This window comes from Puccinia triticina, chromosome 11A, assembly GCF_026914185.1.
Source record: "Puccinia triticina chromosome 11A, complete sequence".
Lineage (NCBI taxonomy): Eukaryota > Fungi > Basidiomycota > Pucciniomycetes > Pucciniales > Pucciniaceae > Puccinia > Puccinia triticina.
In genome coordinates this window covers 1,383,188-1,397,240 of record NC_070568.1, presented here as the reverse complement: position 1 = coordinate 1,397,240, position 14,053 = coordinate 1,383,188, and the positions used below count along the sequence as shown (strand labels likewise).

General features: G+C 44.8%; 3 protein-coding genes across 3 annotated transcripts; all 3 read right to left on the bottom strand.

Annotated features, from left to right (window-relative positions):
* Nucleotides 1-4,414: 4,414 nt before the first annotated feature.
* Nucleotides 4,415-5,343, bottom strand: PtA15_11A162 (uncharacterized protein; the record flags this gene model as incomplete). Its single annotated transcript, XM_053161042.1, has 3 exons — nucleotides 4,415-4,633; nucleotides 4,708-4,947; nucleotides 5,191-5,343. The coding sequence occupies 3 exons, from the start codon at nucleotides 5,341-5,343 to the stop codon at nucleotides 4,415-4,417; spliced, it is 612 nt and encodes a 203-aa protein (XP_053025028.1).
* Nucleotides 5,344-6,604: 1,261 nt separating this feature from the next.
* Nucleotides 6,605-6,993, bottom strand: PtA15_11A161 (uncharacterized protein; the record flags this gene model as incomplete). Its single annotated transcript, XM_053161041.1, has 2 exons — nucleotides 6,605-6,704; nucleotides 6,785-6,993. The coding sequence occupies 2 exons, from the start codon at nucleotides 6,991-6,993 to the stop codon at nucleotides 6,605-6,607; spliced, it is 309 nt and encodes a 102-aa protein (XP_053025027.1).
* A 1,900-nt stretch (nucleotides 6,994-8,893) lies between these two features.
* On the bottom strand, nucleotides 8,894-12,563 carry PtA15_11A160 (uncharacterized protein; the record flags this gene model as incomplete). Its single annotated transcript, XM_053161040.1, has 7 exons — nucleotides 8,894-8,993; nucleotides 9,084-11,758; nucleotides 11,852-12,019; nucleotides 12,082-12,099; nucleotides 12,178-12,237; nucleotides 12,336-12,438; nucleotides 12,511-12,563. The coding sequence occupies 7 exons, from the start codon at nucleotides 12,561-12,563 to the stop codon at nucleotides 8,894-8,896; spliced, it is 3,177 nt and encodes a 1,058-aa protein (XP_053025026.1).
* Between the last annotated feature and the right edge of the window lie 1,490 nt (nucleotides 12,564-14,053).

The following is a 14,053-nucleotide window of genomic DNA, read 5'->3' as shown; positions in this document are numbered from 1 at the left end:
TCATATTCCCACAGGCCAAAAAATCCAAATAATTTAGTGAATCATATTAAATATGTATTTAAAAGTTTGAGAACTTTTTGGCCACTTTGTACAAGGACAAGGCTTTCAAAAACCAGTAACTTTTTCTCAAGATATGCCAAAATGCGCCAGTAAGTGGTTAACTTTCCTAATTTTTGAAAGCCTTATTCTTGCACAAAGTGGCCAAAAAACTCTAAAAAGTTTGAATTTATATGTATCATGATTCAATAAATTATTTGGATTTTTTGACTGGTGGGAATATGGATTCCAGGTCCCCAAGTGACTGTACTTGTTTATTTTATTGGTGGAATTTTTAAGCATACAGAGAAGCTTCAAAAAACTCCAAATAAATTCACAGAGGACAACAATAAGCTTTTCTATTGATTGGTCAAAAAATAATTTGAAAAAGTTGCGCCCTTCACGCGCAGTGCGCGAAGTGTTTGCAAACTTCGCGCACTGCACAGTGCGCGAAGAGCTTTTCGCAGTGCGCAAAGTAAGTCCGTTTTTATTTTACTCCAAATTAAGATCAAAGTAGAGAAATTTGGGATTTTTACATGAAGACCTTTGACAATATCAACCAATGGAGATCAGATAATTTGGAGCTGGGCTTGATTGAGGAAGTAAATAAGTCAACAGTGGAAATGAAATTGAAGCTTATAGTCCGCTCCATCAGAAATTTGGCATATAATGGAATTCGTCAACTGGAAAACAGATCACTTTTGGAAGGAAAATTGGATCAACAAGTTGTTTTGAATATATTTGAGACGGTAGATAAAGCATGGATTTCATCAGTTTTGGAGTTTGGGAAGATTCTGGATACTTTCCAATTGCCAACAAGAGATGCAGTGAAAAGTTGGGAAGAGCTTGCAATGGATTTCTTTCTTGGTTTGCAAAAACTCAAGATTATATCTGAACAAATCTTCCCTGATTTGGTGAAAAAAGCACATGGGAAATTCATCTCAGACTACATCATCAACCACTTCAATGATGAAGAACAACATGATTTCCGCTATTATAACTTTGACCTCCAACTTAGCCTCAATGAAGCACCCTTTTTCAGACAAATGGATGAAATATCAAAAGGTGAGTCTTACGTTCAATCAAGCAGTTTAACAAATAGTGACTGTGACCCATTGAGATATGTTCTTTAATAGTTTTAGAACCAGAAGAATGGTTTCATATTGAATATAGGTTACTGGAGGCCCAAATGAAGTTTGATGCAGCACAGATAAAAACAGAGTCTGATCAAGAGTTGAGATATTTATTTGAAATGACAGAATACATCCTTGGAGGCGTATCACCTGAGAGGGAATCAATAGAAGTGCAGTTTCTATTGGAACAGTTGATGGGCTGCATAGCTTCAAATATGGATGTCCTGGATCGTGGGTTCTTCAAGAAAAAAGTTGTCAGGTCAAAATTGTTATATGACATTCTAAGATTCATTATACGTTGTCATTCCAAAGCGCTATCTGCTGAGTTTCTTCAAAGTCTCAGAGAATCAGAACACTTCAAGAAAGTCAGATTGTTTGAAGAGAAAATTGGTTTATATTATAGTCTTACACATGCAATGTATACCAGATATGAGGAGACTTACAATCATATTAAGGAAAAATTCCCTGGTTATCCAGCATCTGATGAAGAAATTTCAAAACTAAAGAAATCCATGAAGCCCATGGTCCACATGCTGACAGATTCAAATGAGAACAGGCAAATTTCAAACTTTAGAATGACTAAAGAACAGGAAGAAGTTTCCCCTGAGCATGAAGATTTAGACTGCAAGGATTTCTTGCCCACATTTCTTTCTGAATTTCTTCTTGGCGGATCCAGAATTATCACTTATGATCAAAAATTGGTCAATCAGATCAAGAGATACATCCATTATAGCAAGGTTCTGGGTGGTCCAGAAATAGATATACAAAAACTTGTAGAAAGCACACTTAGACCTACTGAATATCATCTTTCTACAATTGTCAGGCTTCACTCACACTTGTTTTATCACAATTAAAAATAAATGATTAGAGAAGTTTGATTTGTTGAATCATCTCTTCCAATCTCAAGTCTTTTTCATAACAAATATATTTTATTTCACTCTATCCTTTGGATCTCACTTTGGAACTCAAAAACCGCAGAGTAAATCATTTCCTCATATTTCTCTAAATGTGTGTGAAAAATTATGTCAATCAATCACTAGCTAGTAGAAAATAAATTTTGATTTCTATCAATCCTAGTAGTCATGAATCTTGGAATTAGATGCATGCCTCAGGCTTTGGATTCTTGAATATGTTTTTGTATTGCAGAATGATTTTTTGTTCTTTTTTTTGGTTCATCAGATTATAAAGACCTTTATCTTGACAAATTGGATATGAACAGTTGACTATGCATCAGTTAGTCAAGCTTTGGGAAGTATTGTAGAACCAGTAGTACAACCAGAAATGAATCCAGGTTTTCAGTACACTTTTTTGATTATATCAAACCTGAAATTGAAAGAATGCAGTTTCAAAATTCAAACAATATCAACATATTTTTCCACTTTTGGTTGTATCCTTCCAGTCTGTTTCTGATTCACAGTTTAAAAAGTGTCAGAGAAAAAAGGAAATATGAATCTTAAAAGCCTATGGCCATCTTACATTTTTGAGACACTATCCTTGACTGAGAATTTATTATATACTAGAGGCCAAGGCGGCTACGCCGCTGAAAACCAAAGGTTTTCCCCTCACCCCCCTACCCCCCATTCTTCCTCAGCTAGAGCAAGATATTAGCTTATGATAAAGACATTGTGTATATGCTGATCAGCAGAGATCAACTATTTGTTATATTGAAAAGCATAATGAAATTCCTGCAGTATATAGGCTATCCCAAGAAGTGAGGAATATGACGCCTGTGACTGCATTTCATTGAAAAGGAAGGCAGCCAGAGCTCATCCTAGAGGTTTGAATTCATCACCACAATGAGGAACACACTTCAAACAAGTGTGAGATATCATTATTGGAGTGCAGATTCCATAAAAGTGAAAGGAGGAAGGAGGAAACAAAGTTAAAATAAATGATAGTCAAACAGGGCTGGTCAAGAAGAACTGCAGTAGTAGTTCTCCATGCTTGATCAAAAACACTATGGGGGGCTTTTGGATACAATTAAATTTAACACTTGGATGAGAATCAAACCACTAAGTTTTTTTACTGAAAGGTTTTTTTGTAGTCTTTGATTTTTGATACTAATTAGTGGCAATGTGGAGCACATCACATTTGCTTGATGATGTACCTTGAGGGGGTTCAGTGCAATCCCTTCCCCAGCCAACCCTGACACCAGTTTCACCAATTGAGAGAATTTTCAAGTGTCTTTCTGACCACAGTGGGTTGCTACTTTACAGTTATTGTTAACGTAACGGGATTGTAGCAATTTTTGGCCCCTCTATGCTAAACCTTTTTGCTCAATAATGCACTACTTTTCTTGATAAAGTGTTACTTTGCTCAGCAACACATTAATTTATTAGTAACAGGCTAACAGCCATACAAAAGTGGCCAGTCTACAATAGATGTGATGTGGCTATCCGCGCGCTAGCATTAACAATAACTGCAAAAATGATAAGCGCAGGGCACTAATCCACTCTACAGCCCTGGATTTTTTAGAGTAAAGTAGCAACACACCATTGTTTCTGAAAATGTTCCAGGTCATCAAGATTTTTCTGTCAATAAGTAGACAGACTTGCAACTGTATAACTTTGTTTGTTTCAGTAAATTTGATTTATTCAGATGCTTGAATTGTGCCATTATTCCAGCTCATCATTGTAGGAAAAACATGTTCATGCAACAAAATATTCAATTTGACAATAAAAAAACTGGTACAGGAGAATGAAACCATAGATTACTAAAAGCATAGATGTAAGACTAAAAAATACAAATGAAAAATCATACTGGGGAGTTGGAAGATCAGAAAAGACTTGAAAAGAGAACAGGGGTGTCAATACACTTTTTGATGATGTCAGCATCCTCTCAAGTTCCGGTCATGAGGATCTGTCACAACTTGAGTTGGAACTTTAAAACCAAAAGGGAATTCTCAATCTAGAAAATTTCTGGCAAGTTGAAGTAGGGAGGGAAGTAGATTAGTAAAAAAAAACTGCAAACGGTCAAAGCTTCCTTGAAGATAAGCCATCCTCACACAGCTGTGACTGTCTGCGACAGCCGTCCCTGTCAGTAGTTGTATAAGTAGCATCAGCAATGTGGAGTCAGAATTGGAGGTGGAAGAGCTGGGGACTGTTGATGGTGCTGCTCCTGGAGCATGGTTGGCACTGTGCGCTGGATGCAAGGTGCGCTGCTGATTGTGCGGCTTTTCCTGACCTTGTCAAGCCCAAGGCCAGGCATCAAGCCCCTTCCCATGCTCATCTTCTTCGTCCTGCTCCCTATCCTCGACAGCAGAAGTGGTTTATGAGGGGGAGGTAAAGACAGTGCCAATGGGGCAGGAGACATGGCTGGCGGTGAGGGAGCTCGGGACCGGCTGCTTGGCCCGGCCGCTGCCATTGCCCACCGCCACTGCCCTCATCTGAGTTATTGTTCTTGCTCCGGAGGCTGGGGGCGCCCATGATAAACATTGCAGCAGAGGGGGAGGGGTTCTTGAAGAGCTAAGAACGCACAGAGGTCAGATAGAGGGGTATGAGGGTGCATGGTGAGGGGAGGGGGGAGGAGGAGGACGGACCCAGGAGTGGAGTTTCTTGATAACCTGGTCAAGCGGGTTGTGGGGCACAAAGGTATGGGAAAGGGGGCCAGCAGTCGCCGCCGCTGGCAAGTTGATATCATGCTGTTGGTGTTGTTGGGAGGAGGAGGAAGGACATGGAGGGTTAGAGAACGATGGGGGGCAGGAGGCGGCGGCAGATGAGTGGGTAGAGAAGAAGTGGTTGCGGACGGCGCGTTTACTGAGGAGAAGCTGGCGGTGGACCTAGGCGGAGAAGTTGAGGGAGCTCAGGAAGGCGTGTAGAAGGTAGAGGCGGAGAAGCTGGCCATGAGCCGGGATCAAAACTCAAATGTGGTGGTGTGTTCCTTCAAGGACTTGAGGAAAAGATCGGATTTGAAGGAGGCTGTCCGGCGGGGCTCTCTGCCTATCGCTCTGTCCCCCGTCGAAAATATGAGCATATACTACTGTACTACCAAAATAAAAGATCAAGGAGGAGAAACCACTCACTTGACCACTGGCAGCAGGGGGTGAAGTAGCTTTGGCAATGGAGGGGCTTGGGGAACTGCTTAGGGAGCACGGAGAAATTCCAGGCAATGAAGATGTCGACCTGGTGGTAGTCCTTGCACTCAAGACAGAGCGGGAGCTGCTTGACCACCGCATTGTTCTTGTGCAGCACCTGCTCCGCTCCGTCAGCAGCCCGATGTCGTGGTTGCGAGTCGCAGACACAGCACATCCGGCCAGGGCTTCTCCTGCTATCGAGGTCGCCACCATTGTGTTGCCAAGACAGCTGTTGGATGAGAGAAATCAAGTCAGCCATAATACACATAGCAATTGTGGAAGATTGAGGGACCAGACAACAAACAAGCCACTGAAGCTACCTCGGCGCCGAGTTAGTACTTGTTGATTGACCACCCCAGCCTGGCAAGAGCAACAAAAGCGCCCAGGGAGATCATCCAATGGCGAGGGCACCGCCTAGCGATGGTCAGAGAATAGAATAGTCTGGTCAGGTTATGCAACAGTTGGGAGGAGTTCATTGTTGTGCTCATGCTTACATATGTATTGAGTGCTTTTGCCTGCAATGGCCATTGTGGCGCAACATTGTTGTGTGTAGGGAGCTTGGCAATGGCCTAATGGTTGAAACTGGGTACCAGGGTCAAGGAGTTGAGCTAGAGGGGAGAAGTCAGGCAGGTTTGTTGTGTCTGAATGGCTATCTAATGAAGCCTGATGTGTAGTATTGTTTGCCCCAGGCATCCTCTTCCACTGTAATTCCAGCGTGCGGTTTGTCCTCAACCCCCTCCGCTGTTGCACTTGCGCAGTTTGAGGGGCTCTACTCGGTGGCCCCCCTTTGCATAATGCCTTTACTGCGCGCGCTGGGGGTCATCCACCTACTATTTTAAACCCTGCTAGACAGGGATGGATAGTGGGTCCAGTTTGTGGTGTTTGGATTTTGTTTTTGTGATTTGTTTTTTTGAGAGGGGGAACCCTTGCATTTTTTTTTAATTTGGTTAATTTTTAGGGGGAACCATTGATCTTTGTTTCTGTGTTTCTCTGTCTTTAATAAACTTGGATACATACTACTTAGGCACAAATTTAACTGAGTTGGTAACTAGAAGCTAAGTGATCTTAATCCCTGTAGTTCCCCTGGAGCTAACAATAAAGTTCACTTGAAGAATGAGGTGAGTGGTATCATTTACAGCAATGTGACTGCTAACAAAATTTTATCAAGGCTCACTGAAAAATTTTAGAGAAGTGAAACCAAAATTATGGAGATCCGATAGATTTGATAATTTAAGATACGAGATTTTGTAGTTGAGTATAGTTTTCTTGGGAGCTCCTTTGAAGTTGTTTAATAATCCTATGTTGAGAGATCCAATCATGATCCGGTGGAACTTGAAGGGTAGGGAAGGAGCCTGGGGGTAATTTAACATTGTGTTAAGAGTACGGCTTCGCCAGAAGCCATGCATCTCCCGCCGAAGAGCTGCTCGACTCGAAGAGAAACAATCCCGTTGGCGCCGCGGCGACTGTACAGTCAATTTGCCAGGCGCAGGTCTGGATCAATTATCACTCTCCTGCCTAGAAAAAAAATGACGATCTCACTCACCAAGCCTCCGTGATTATACTTTTGATTGCCTGGTTCATCTGATGGCGATCATCGGGATCATCTTGGGTTGGGTTGCGTCGGGAATTAGCTTCAACCTTGCCCAAATGGTAAACGATCTTCGAGCCAGGTTGTTCTGCCAATTCGGTTAAGAAGAATTCGCCGTCCAACGCACCCGCCGCTTCGCCTTGAGAGTGGTTGTTATTCGTCATCGAATAATTGGTTTTACGACTTGCCAATACTAACTTGTAAGATGGACAATTTGAATGCTACACTCGTCAACCGACTGCCTTTCTGAAGAGCTAATCGCAGAGCGTGAGTCTCACTTGGCCCAGTATGTTATATGCTGATTCAAGGGATACACGGGTAGTATTTGCTTGGGAAACACAGGGACACATGTCCATCCATATCTTACATAAACGTTGTGAAGTGATTAGGGCACAGGGTTGATGATTGTGGGGTTTGAAGGGTGCTTTCGCTCGTACACATAAACGGTTCAGGACACGGGACACCCATGGGCTCAATTAGATTAGGGCGTGGTATTAAGACTTGACCCGTACTTAAGCGTTCAAAGCTGTGGTGAAGTTTGATAAAAGAGAAGACCCTTTGGAATGATGAGTCACCATCGGTCGAGTCACTCTGCTTTCTTCGTCTTCACAGATATGTAAGTAAAACTGCCTTCCAAGGCTCGGCAGCGTCACTGGCAATGCCTCTCAGGTCATCAGCCCCGCTGCAAGGGCCAAATTTTCTATGTACTTGATATTCTTGGCTAAAGGCTGATCACGGGTCCGGCCCCCAACCTAATCACGACTGAACCATGGACACGATCCATTAGAAGAAACGTAGCTTTGGTTCTCCATCGAAGACCCTGGTGTCCAACTTGCTAAGGGAGCTTGGAGAAAGATGGATGATTCAAGTAACCCCAAGTTTTTCCAGACCCACGAGTTCAACTGAAACTATTCCGCCAAGTTCAGGGAGAATTTGTTTGCACACAACCGTACCTGCGCATTTCCACAGTGCAAATAAACCTAACACACTCGCTAACGTAAATGCGTCAGAACGTTTAGACTTCTTCTTGCTTTCGCGACCATGTGGCCCAATTGCAAAGACAGTCGTTAATATCGAGATGGCAGCGTAATCACGAACTGAGCACAAGTCCCTGGCCTGCCGGGGGCGCGGCGCGAAGTGCGGCAGAGTGCGTCCCGTCTCTGTGAGACAGAGACAGACAGAGACCATGCGGGGCCTCTCGCTTAAGCTCGGCGTAATCGACAGGCTTGCGAACCAACTAGAAATCGTAGTAACTGACGGAGGAAATGCCAAAGGTGAAACAAAGTACAAAAACTGACCAACAATCCATGTTGGCGAGTGTATGTCCAGCATACAATCAAAACAAGAAAGACAAGGAGCAAACCAATTGCATGCACAGGTTGTTTGTTTTCAAGCAAAAAAACAAACATATGAAGGTATTAATGTCTTTCTCGCAATCAATGTGAGATAGACCAAAACAAAGGAGCATTGGTGTATGGATGGATACATAATCTGATTCTTTCGTTGTGTCTTGTTATGTTAAGTTGCTATTTTCTTCTTGTATTATTTCTTGAGGGTATGTAAGAGATTGGCCGTCAGCTGTGGAAATTTGACTCGGTGCGATGATCTCAAAACAGACACAAAAACAGTTGTAGGATGCTTGAAGAAACCTGATCCAAAACGAAAAGGAAAACAGAAGACAAAAACGAAAGCGAAAACAGAATGAGCAAGGGAGGGAAAAAAGTGAGGGGCAGGTGCAAAAATATAGATCATTTCAAAACAGAGTAGACTTAAAGACAAAACAATACTGGACTGATAACAGCTGTTTTGCTGAGTAATTGAAAAAAAATGAAAACATGCGAACGACGCCTCCCAATGAAAGTACTGGAGGTTTAACATTGGTATATAATACAAAAACGCAACAAATAGTTTTCGACAGGTGACTCTATCATCTGCTGTGAAAGCCCAAAGACAGTACATTTCTAGGAAGCAAAATAATTTGAGCAAGAAAAAGCGTTTGTCTGACTTGGTAATAGACTAGCTTCAACTATCTGGAGAGCGACCTGTAGCGGTGAAAGTGATAATTTAATCATGAGCCAAGATGACCGCATCGCCTGAAGCCACATAACTTCCATCCTGCAAATCGTTCACTCTGAGACAAACAACTCCATTCGCCCCTTCTCGACTATAAGAATTATTATATGTCAAATTATCAGTAGTCCATTCATCAAAGCTACAATGTTTGCTTGGAAATAGCTGAAAGAGAATGACTCACCTAGCCTTAGCGATCAAATTTTTGACTGCCTTATGCATCTCGTCCCGGTCATTGAGCCCCGCCTGATCAGTATCAATCGGCTGGGAGTGATTGGAGTTATCCCTGGAGCTGGCTTCGACGTGGCCCAAAACCTGGATGATTTTAGCCCCGGACTGATTGGGCTTTTCAGTGATGACGAAGCTGTCGTCATCACCCGAATCTTCTTTGGCTTGATAATGATAGCCATCTTGGGGCGATGTCCTTGCGCCATCATTTTGACCTTCATACATGTCATGCCTGCCTGAAATTGTATACAATGACTTGGGGTTACTAGGTGAGCTACGATTCGACGGGTTCAGAGGCGATGTTGAATGACTGTTATTCCTGGAGTCCCGGCGCTCTAAACCTGATTGATGAGTACCTGTCATCCCTGCCCGGCTACTCGATCTCGACGAACTAATCGGACCACGGTCCATCGGAGACTGTCGTAGAAGGCTGCTCGATGGTGACGTACCTCCCCTGCTAACATTAGCCAGGCGTCCATCTGCCGGATGGGATTGACGTTCTCCAACATTCAAATTACTCATATCCGCATAGAGGTCGGCTGGCTGCTGACTGAATAATGCTTCAATTTGCTCGGGTGACATTTGCTCGATGTCTTCCGGTCGGATATTTTTAAGGTTCGATGAAGCGTTTGGGATCATCGACCGATCGACTTGATGACTTTCCAGTAAGCTCTTCAATGCGTCAGTAGGAATTTGAGATAACGCTTCATCTGTCAAACCGTTATATCTGTTGTCGGTGTAGCTTGATCCTGTCATGTTGGCCCTGGATGATGGTCTTGAATCACGGGTTCTAAATTCTTCACGAGCAACGAAATCGGAGTTACTTCCGGATGGGGAACGACCAAGCGCTGCGTTGATTTGACGTTCATTCATCATCCGGGACTGAGGACTTGTTCCACAGGACTGCGCGGCGCTGTTGGATCTGGATCTATAGCCGCAACCATGGTCTGAACTTCCATGAGGTGGGCCACCTCGCAGGACCTCCGACTCCATTAGCTCAGTGACAGTGCTAGCACGTGATCGTCTTCCTACGTTCGGGTTTAGAGGACTGGGATCGACATTATGGCGGTGGCGGGGCAGAGAAAAGTCGTCATTCATTTGGCTTGCACGACTGCTGGCGCGAGATCTGCGACCACCGTTGATTTCACTGTTTAAGGCTGCACTATGAAGGCGTGCGGCCAGGGAAGCATCATTGCCCGAGCCACCGCTTCCTGAAGTTTGCACGGAACCTTCAGTTTCGAAATCCTGTCGAGGAAGGTTGAGTGGAGGACCATCTGTTTCTAGGCAGCGAGATTGCGGCCGATTTCCGAGTCGCGATGGGCCAGGACTACTGCTACCTTTATGTCCGCTATTATGCCTTGATAAAGAAATTATGTCATGACCATGCTCTCGTAAACTGGATTTGGAGCCCGGCCTCATGCTTGCTCGACTACGATCTTCTCGGCGCAATTGTTTCTCCATTTCTTCGATAATTTGCTCTCGGCTTTGGGGCGTGGGGGCCCGAGACGGATGATGATGATTGAGGCTGCCTACACTAGGCATTCGTGAGCGGAGCCCGCTGTTTGGCCTGTAGTGAGCTTCCATGTCAATGATTTCCTGTTGCAGGCGAGGATTTAACTTTCCGAATTCAGTGAACATGTCCTCCAACAAGCCTTCTCGCTTGATTGTCTCTGCAGATGGTCGAGCGATTCCCAGGGGAGGGGGCTTCCCTTCCTTGAGAGCTTCCCGAATCTCACGTTCGGCCAGCATCACATCATGATGGTACGCTTCGCACTCCAGTCGTTTCATCTCCTTTTCTAAAATCTGTCGGTCTTGTACTTCTCTTCTCCTTAGCTGGTCGGTGATTTCTCGTTCTTGCAAGCCCTTCTCCTTCAGCATCAGCCGATATTCTCGATCACGTTCTGCACGCAACTGGGCTTCATCCAGGCGGCGATCTCGTTCAGCTAGTTTGGCAGCTTCAGCTTCAATTTGGCGCTGTTCTAATCCGCGTTGTCTGAGTTTATCCGTCAGATCACGTTTTCTCAGGTCACGTATAATTTGCAGATTCCAATTGTTTCGTCTTGCTTGAACATCCAAATTTGCGAGCTTCTTCCTGCATAACAGTTCAGCCTGAGCCCGTAAAGACATTTGCAAAGCCATCGAATCAGGATAATCCCCAGGGTCGCGGCTTGAAAAGTGCATCCGCTGATGATCAGGGTGATCAGAGAGACGAAGGCCACGTTCGGGTAAAATATTAATGTGTGGTCCCCATTGACCTCGGCCCATGTCAGTAGGATAAGCTGAAAAACTTTCTGCCCTGCCGCGCAATCGGGCTTGTGATCCCATGGGCATACCTCCGTGATAATCGAAATTTGGCTGTGGACCTGAAGGGGGCATGTACATATGCCCAGGCATCGACATAGGTTCCGGCATGAACATATGGCTAGGCATTGACATGGGACCAGACATCGGCATGTGATTATGTATCGACATGGGTCCAGCCGTCGACATGGATCCCGGCATTGGGATGGGGCCGGCCATGGGTGTGTCCCCCAGGGACATAAACGGAGGGGGCTGGGGCATATGCGCGGCCATCCGTTCATCGATTTCAGATTGACCACCGACACGGTCCAATTCCCGGAGAGCATGATCCTAGCAAGTTATAAAATGACAGATGAAGGGATTCAGTCTCACACGAATGGTTGCCAAAATATGAGGGGATCAGGATGCAGAGTTATTACTTACGCGTGACTGTTGGGTTAAAAGCTCAGCTTTCATCCGTTCTCTTCTGATTCGAACAAAATCCGCCTCGTTCAAGGATTCTTTGCCCATACGTTTTGCTAACTCCAGTTTAGCCAATTCGATCTGTTTAGATTCAGCCATTTGGCGTTCGCGCATCGCCAGCTCATGCTCCTGCAAGTGGAGGAGGCGTTCAGCAGATGCACCTGCGCAGTATCGAATGAAGGAAGACAAACCTTTGTTTGAATCTCAGCCTGCAGCGAGAAAGCAGCAGTTGAGTAAAATATCAACTAAAAGATGCTCAGAGGGGTGAATAACGATAAAGCACAGACCGATAGTGCCATCTCATTGAGAGCTTGAGTCTTCGCCTCCAGCTTGCGAACCTCATCGAGCTGAGTGGATAAGAAGAGAAAGGTCGCTTGTTCATTAGCATTGGCGAGGTGCAGGGATGAGATCTAAAATCAAATAGAAAAGAGAAGTGGAGTTTTACCATCTCGATTTTCTGCTTAACTTCTGCTTCTCTTCGCTCGGCTTCCTCGGCAAACTTTTTTCTCTCCAATTCGAGATAACTTTGGTCGGCAGTCTTCGGTCTCCTGTGAAAACGATTGTGTCCGTGAGTTCCTCGACAAAAGGGAACGCCACAAGGATATGCGCATCAAACTAACCAGGTTTTGGCGCCGACATGGAAAAATGATGACCATCCACTGGATGAAGGCATGGTCCCCAGCCACTAGAAAAACGATCTTGCGAAATCCTCGGAAAAAAATAAATATTGTTGGTCGCCTGACGAAAGAAAGAGGAAAAATGACCTGGCGGGGAATGGGTAGGAGGAACAAGTCAAAGGGAACGGGAGGCCATGCTTACAGAATGGATAGTTTTTCAGACATTGACCGGATCAAAAATGAGGCCTCGATGGAACCGAACAACGACACACGTTGGGGCTAAGGCATAAACTTTGGTCTTACTTCGGAAATCGCAGAAGCTGTAAGGTTGATCGACGAAGGGTTAAACGTTCGCGTTTCAAGTCTGATTAGATGACGCAGGATGACGCCAATCTCAAGCACATGAGAACAAACATACAGGCTACCTAACAGAGTCCAGCCCCATTGTAATTTGAAAGGAAAATACTGACCGATTATTGCCCACACAGGTAGTTATTGGTTTCACCGCGAAAATTTACGTCAACGTTTATGGGGAGGCAATGCACACCCTCGGCACCCAAGTCGCTCACTTCACTACACCGCTAGGCACAAACACAAGTCTCAGATTGATAGGGCGGGATTTTGGCCCAAAAATTTCTACAGTTGGCAAGGTGATAGCAAGCAGATAAGCTTCATAAGGTTAAGGTCTACACATGGATTCCAGGTTAGTATGTACATGAAGTTAATTCTTCCTTGCCTTCTCTCAGTCTCCCTCCTTCGAAGTTCGAGTCTCGTTTCTTGCGTGTGGCTCTTGATTTGCGGAAGGTTCCCGCAATCAGTCAGCCGACCGCTTGTGTTTCGAAGGTCCTCCCCTATGTGGTTCCGGCGTTGCGATGCGAAGGGAGAAGTCCACGAGAGTCGCAGCGAAGGGAAGAAACCTCAAACACTCATCAGCGGCGAGCGCATACATGGATGTATGCATGTGTTTCCTTCCGCGCAGGAAGCATCACTTCATCGACTGAAGACCAACGTCACCAGATGACGTCTGTTCGTAACATACTGATCATGGAATCAGCTGATCCAGAACCTCGTGCCGCGTCAATGGGGTCGAGAATCGAACTTATTTCGGCGACTGTTTTGGAGGGACCCGGTCAGGCAAATGCTGGGGATTACCCCGATGAACCGGAGTTTCTTATGTAAATCGACCCCACAGAAACATCTTCATCAACTTGACTAGTGTTTGGATGGTGGAGGAGGTGGAGTACCTTGTACATTTGTATGAGTCGATGCATTTGTCTTCTTCAGAAACTGGACCAAGACATTAAAGGAGTGACACCTGCACTCAATCGGTGACATTTTTGCCTTCAATCGCCCGCTTGGTTTTCAGCGAGGGATTAGACATCTTTGCGGATAGCCTACTAGAAACGGGATTTCCGTGCTCTGATCATTCTTGCTTGCCTGCACTCAGCCTTCATTGGATGGGGTCTTACATCCTTTCACTTCGTGTGATCGCAATTCCTCTTCACAAGTCTTTCCGCCTGCCTGGCTTGAGCACCGAGGTCTTCCC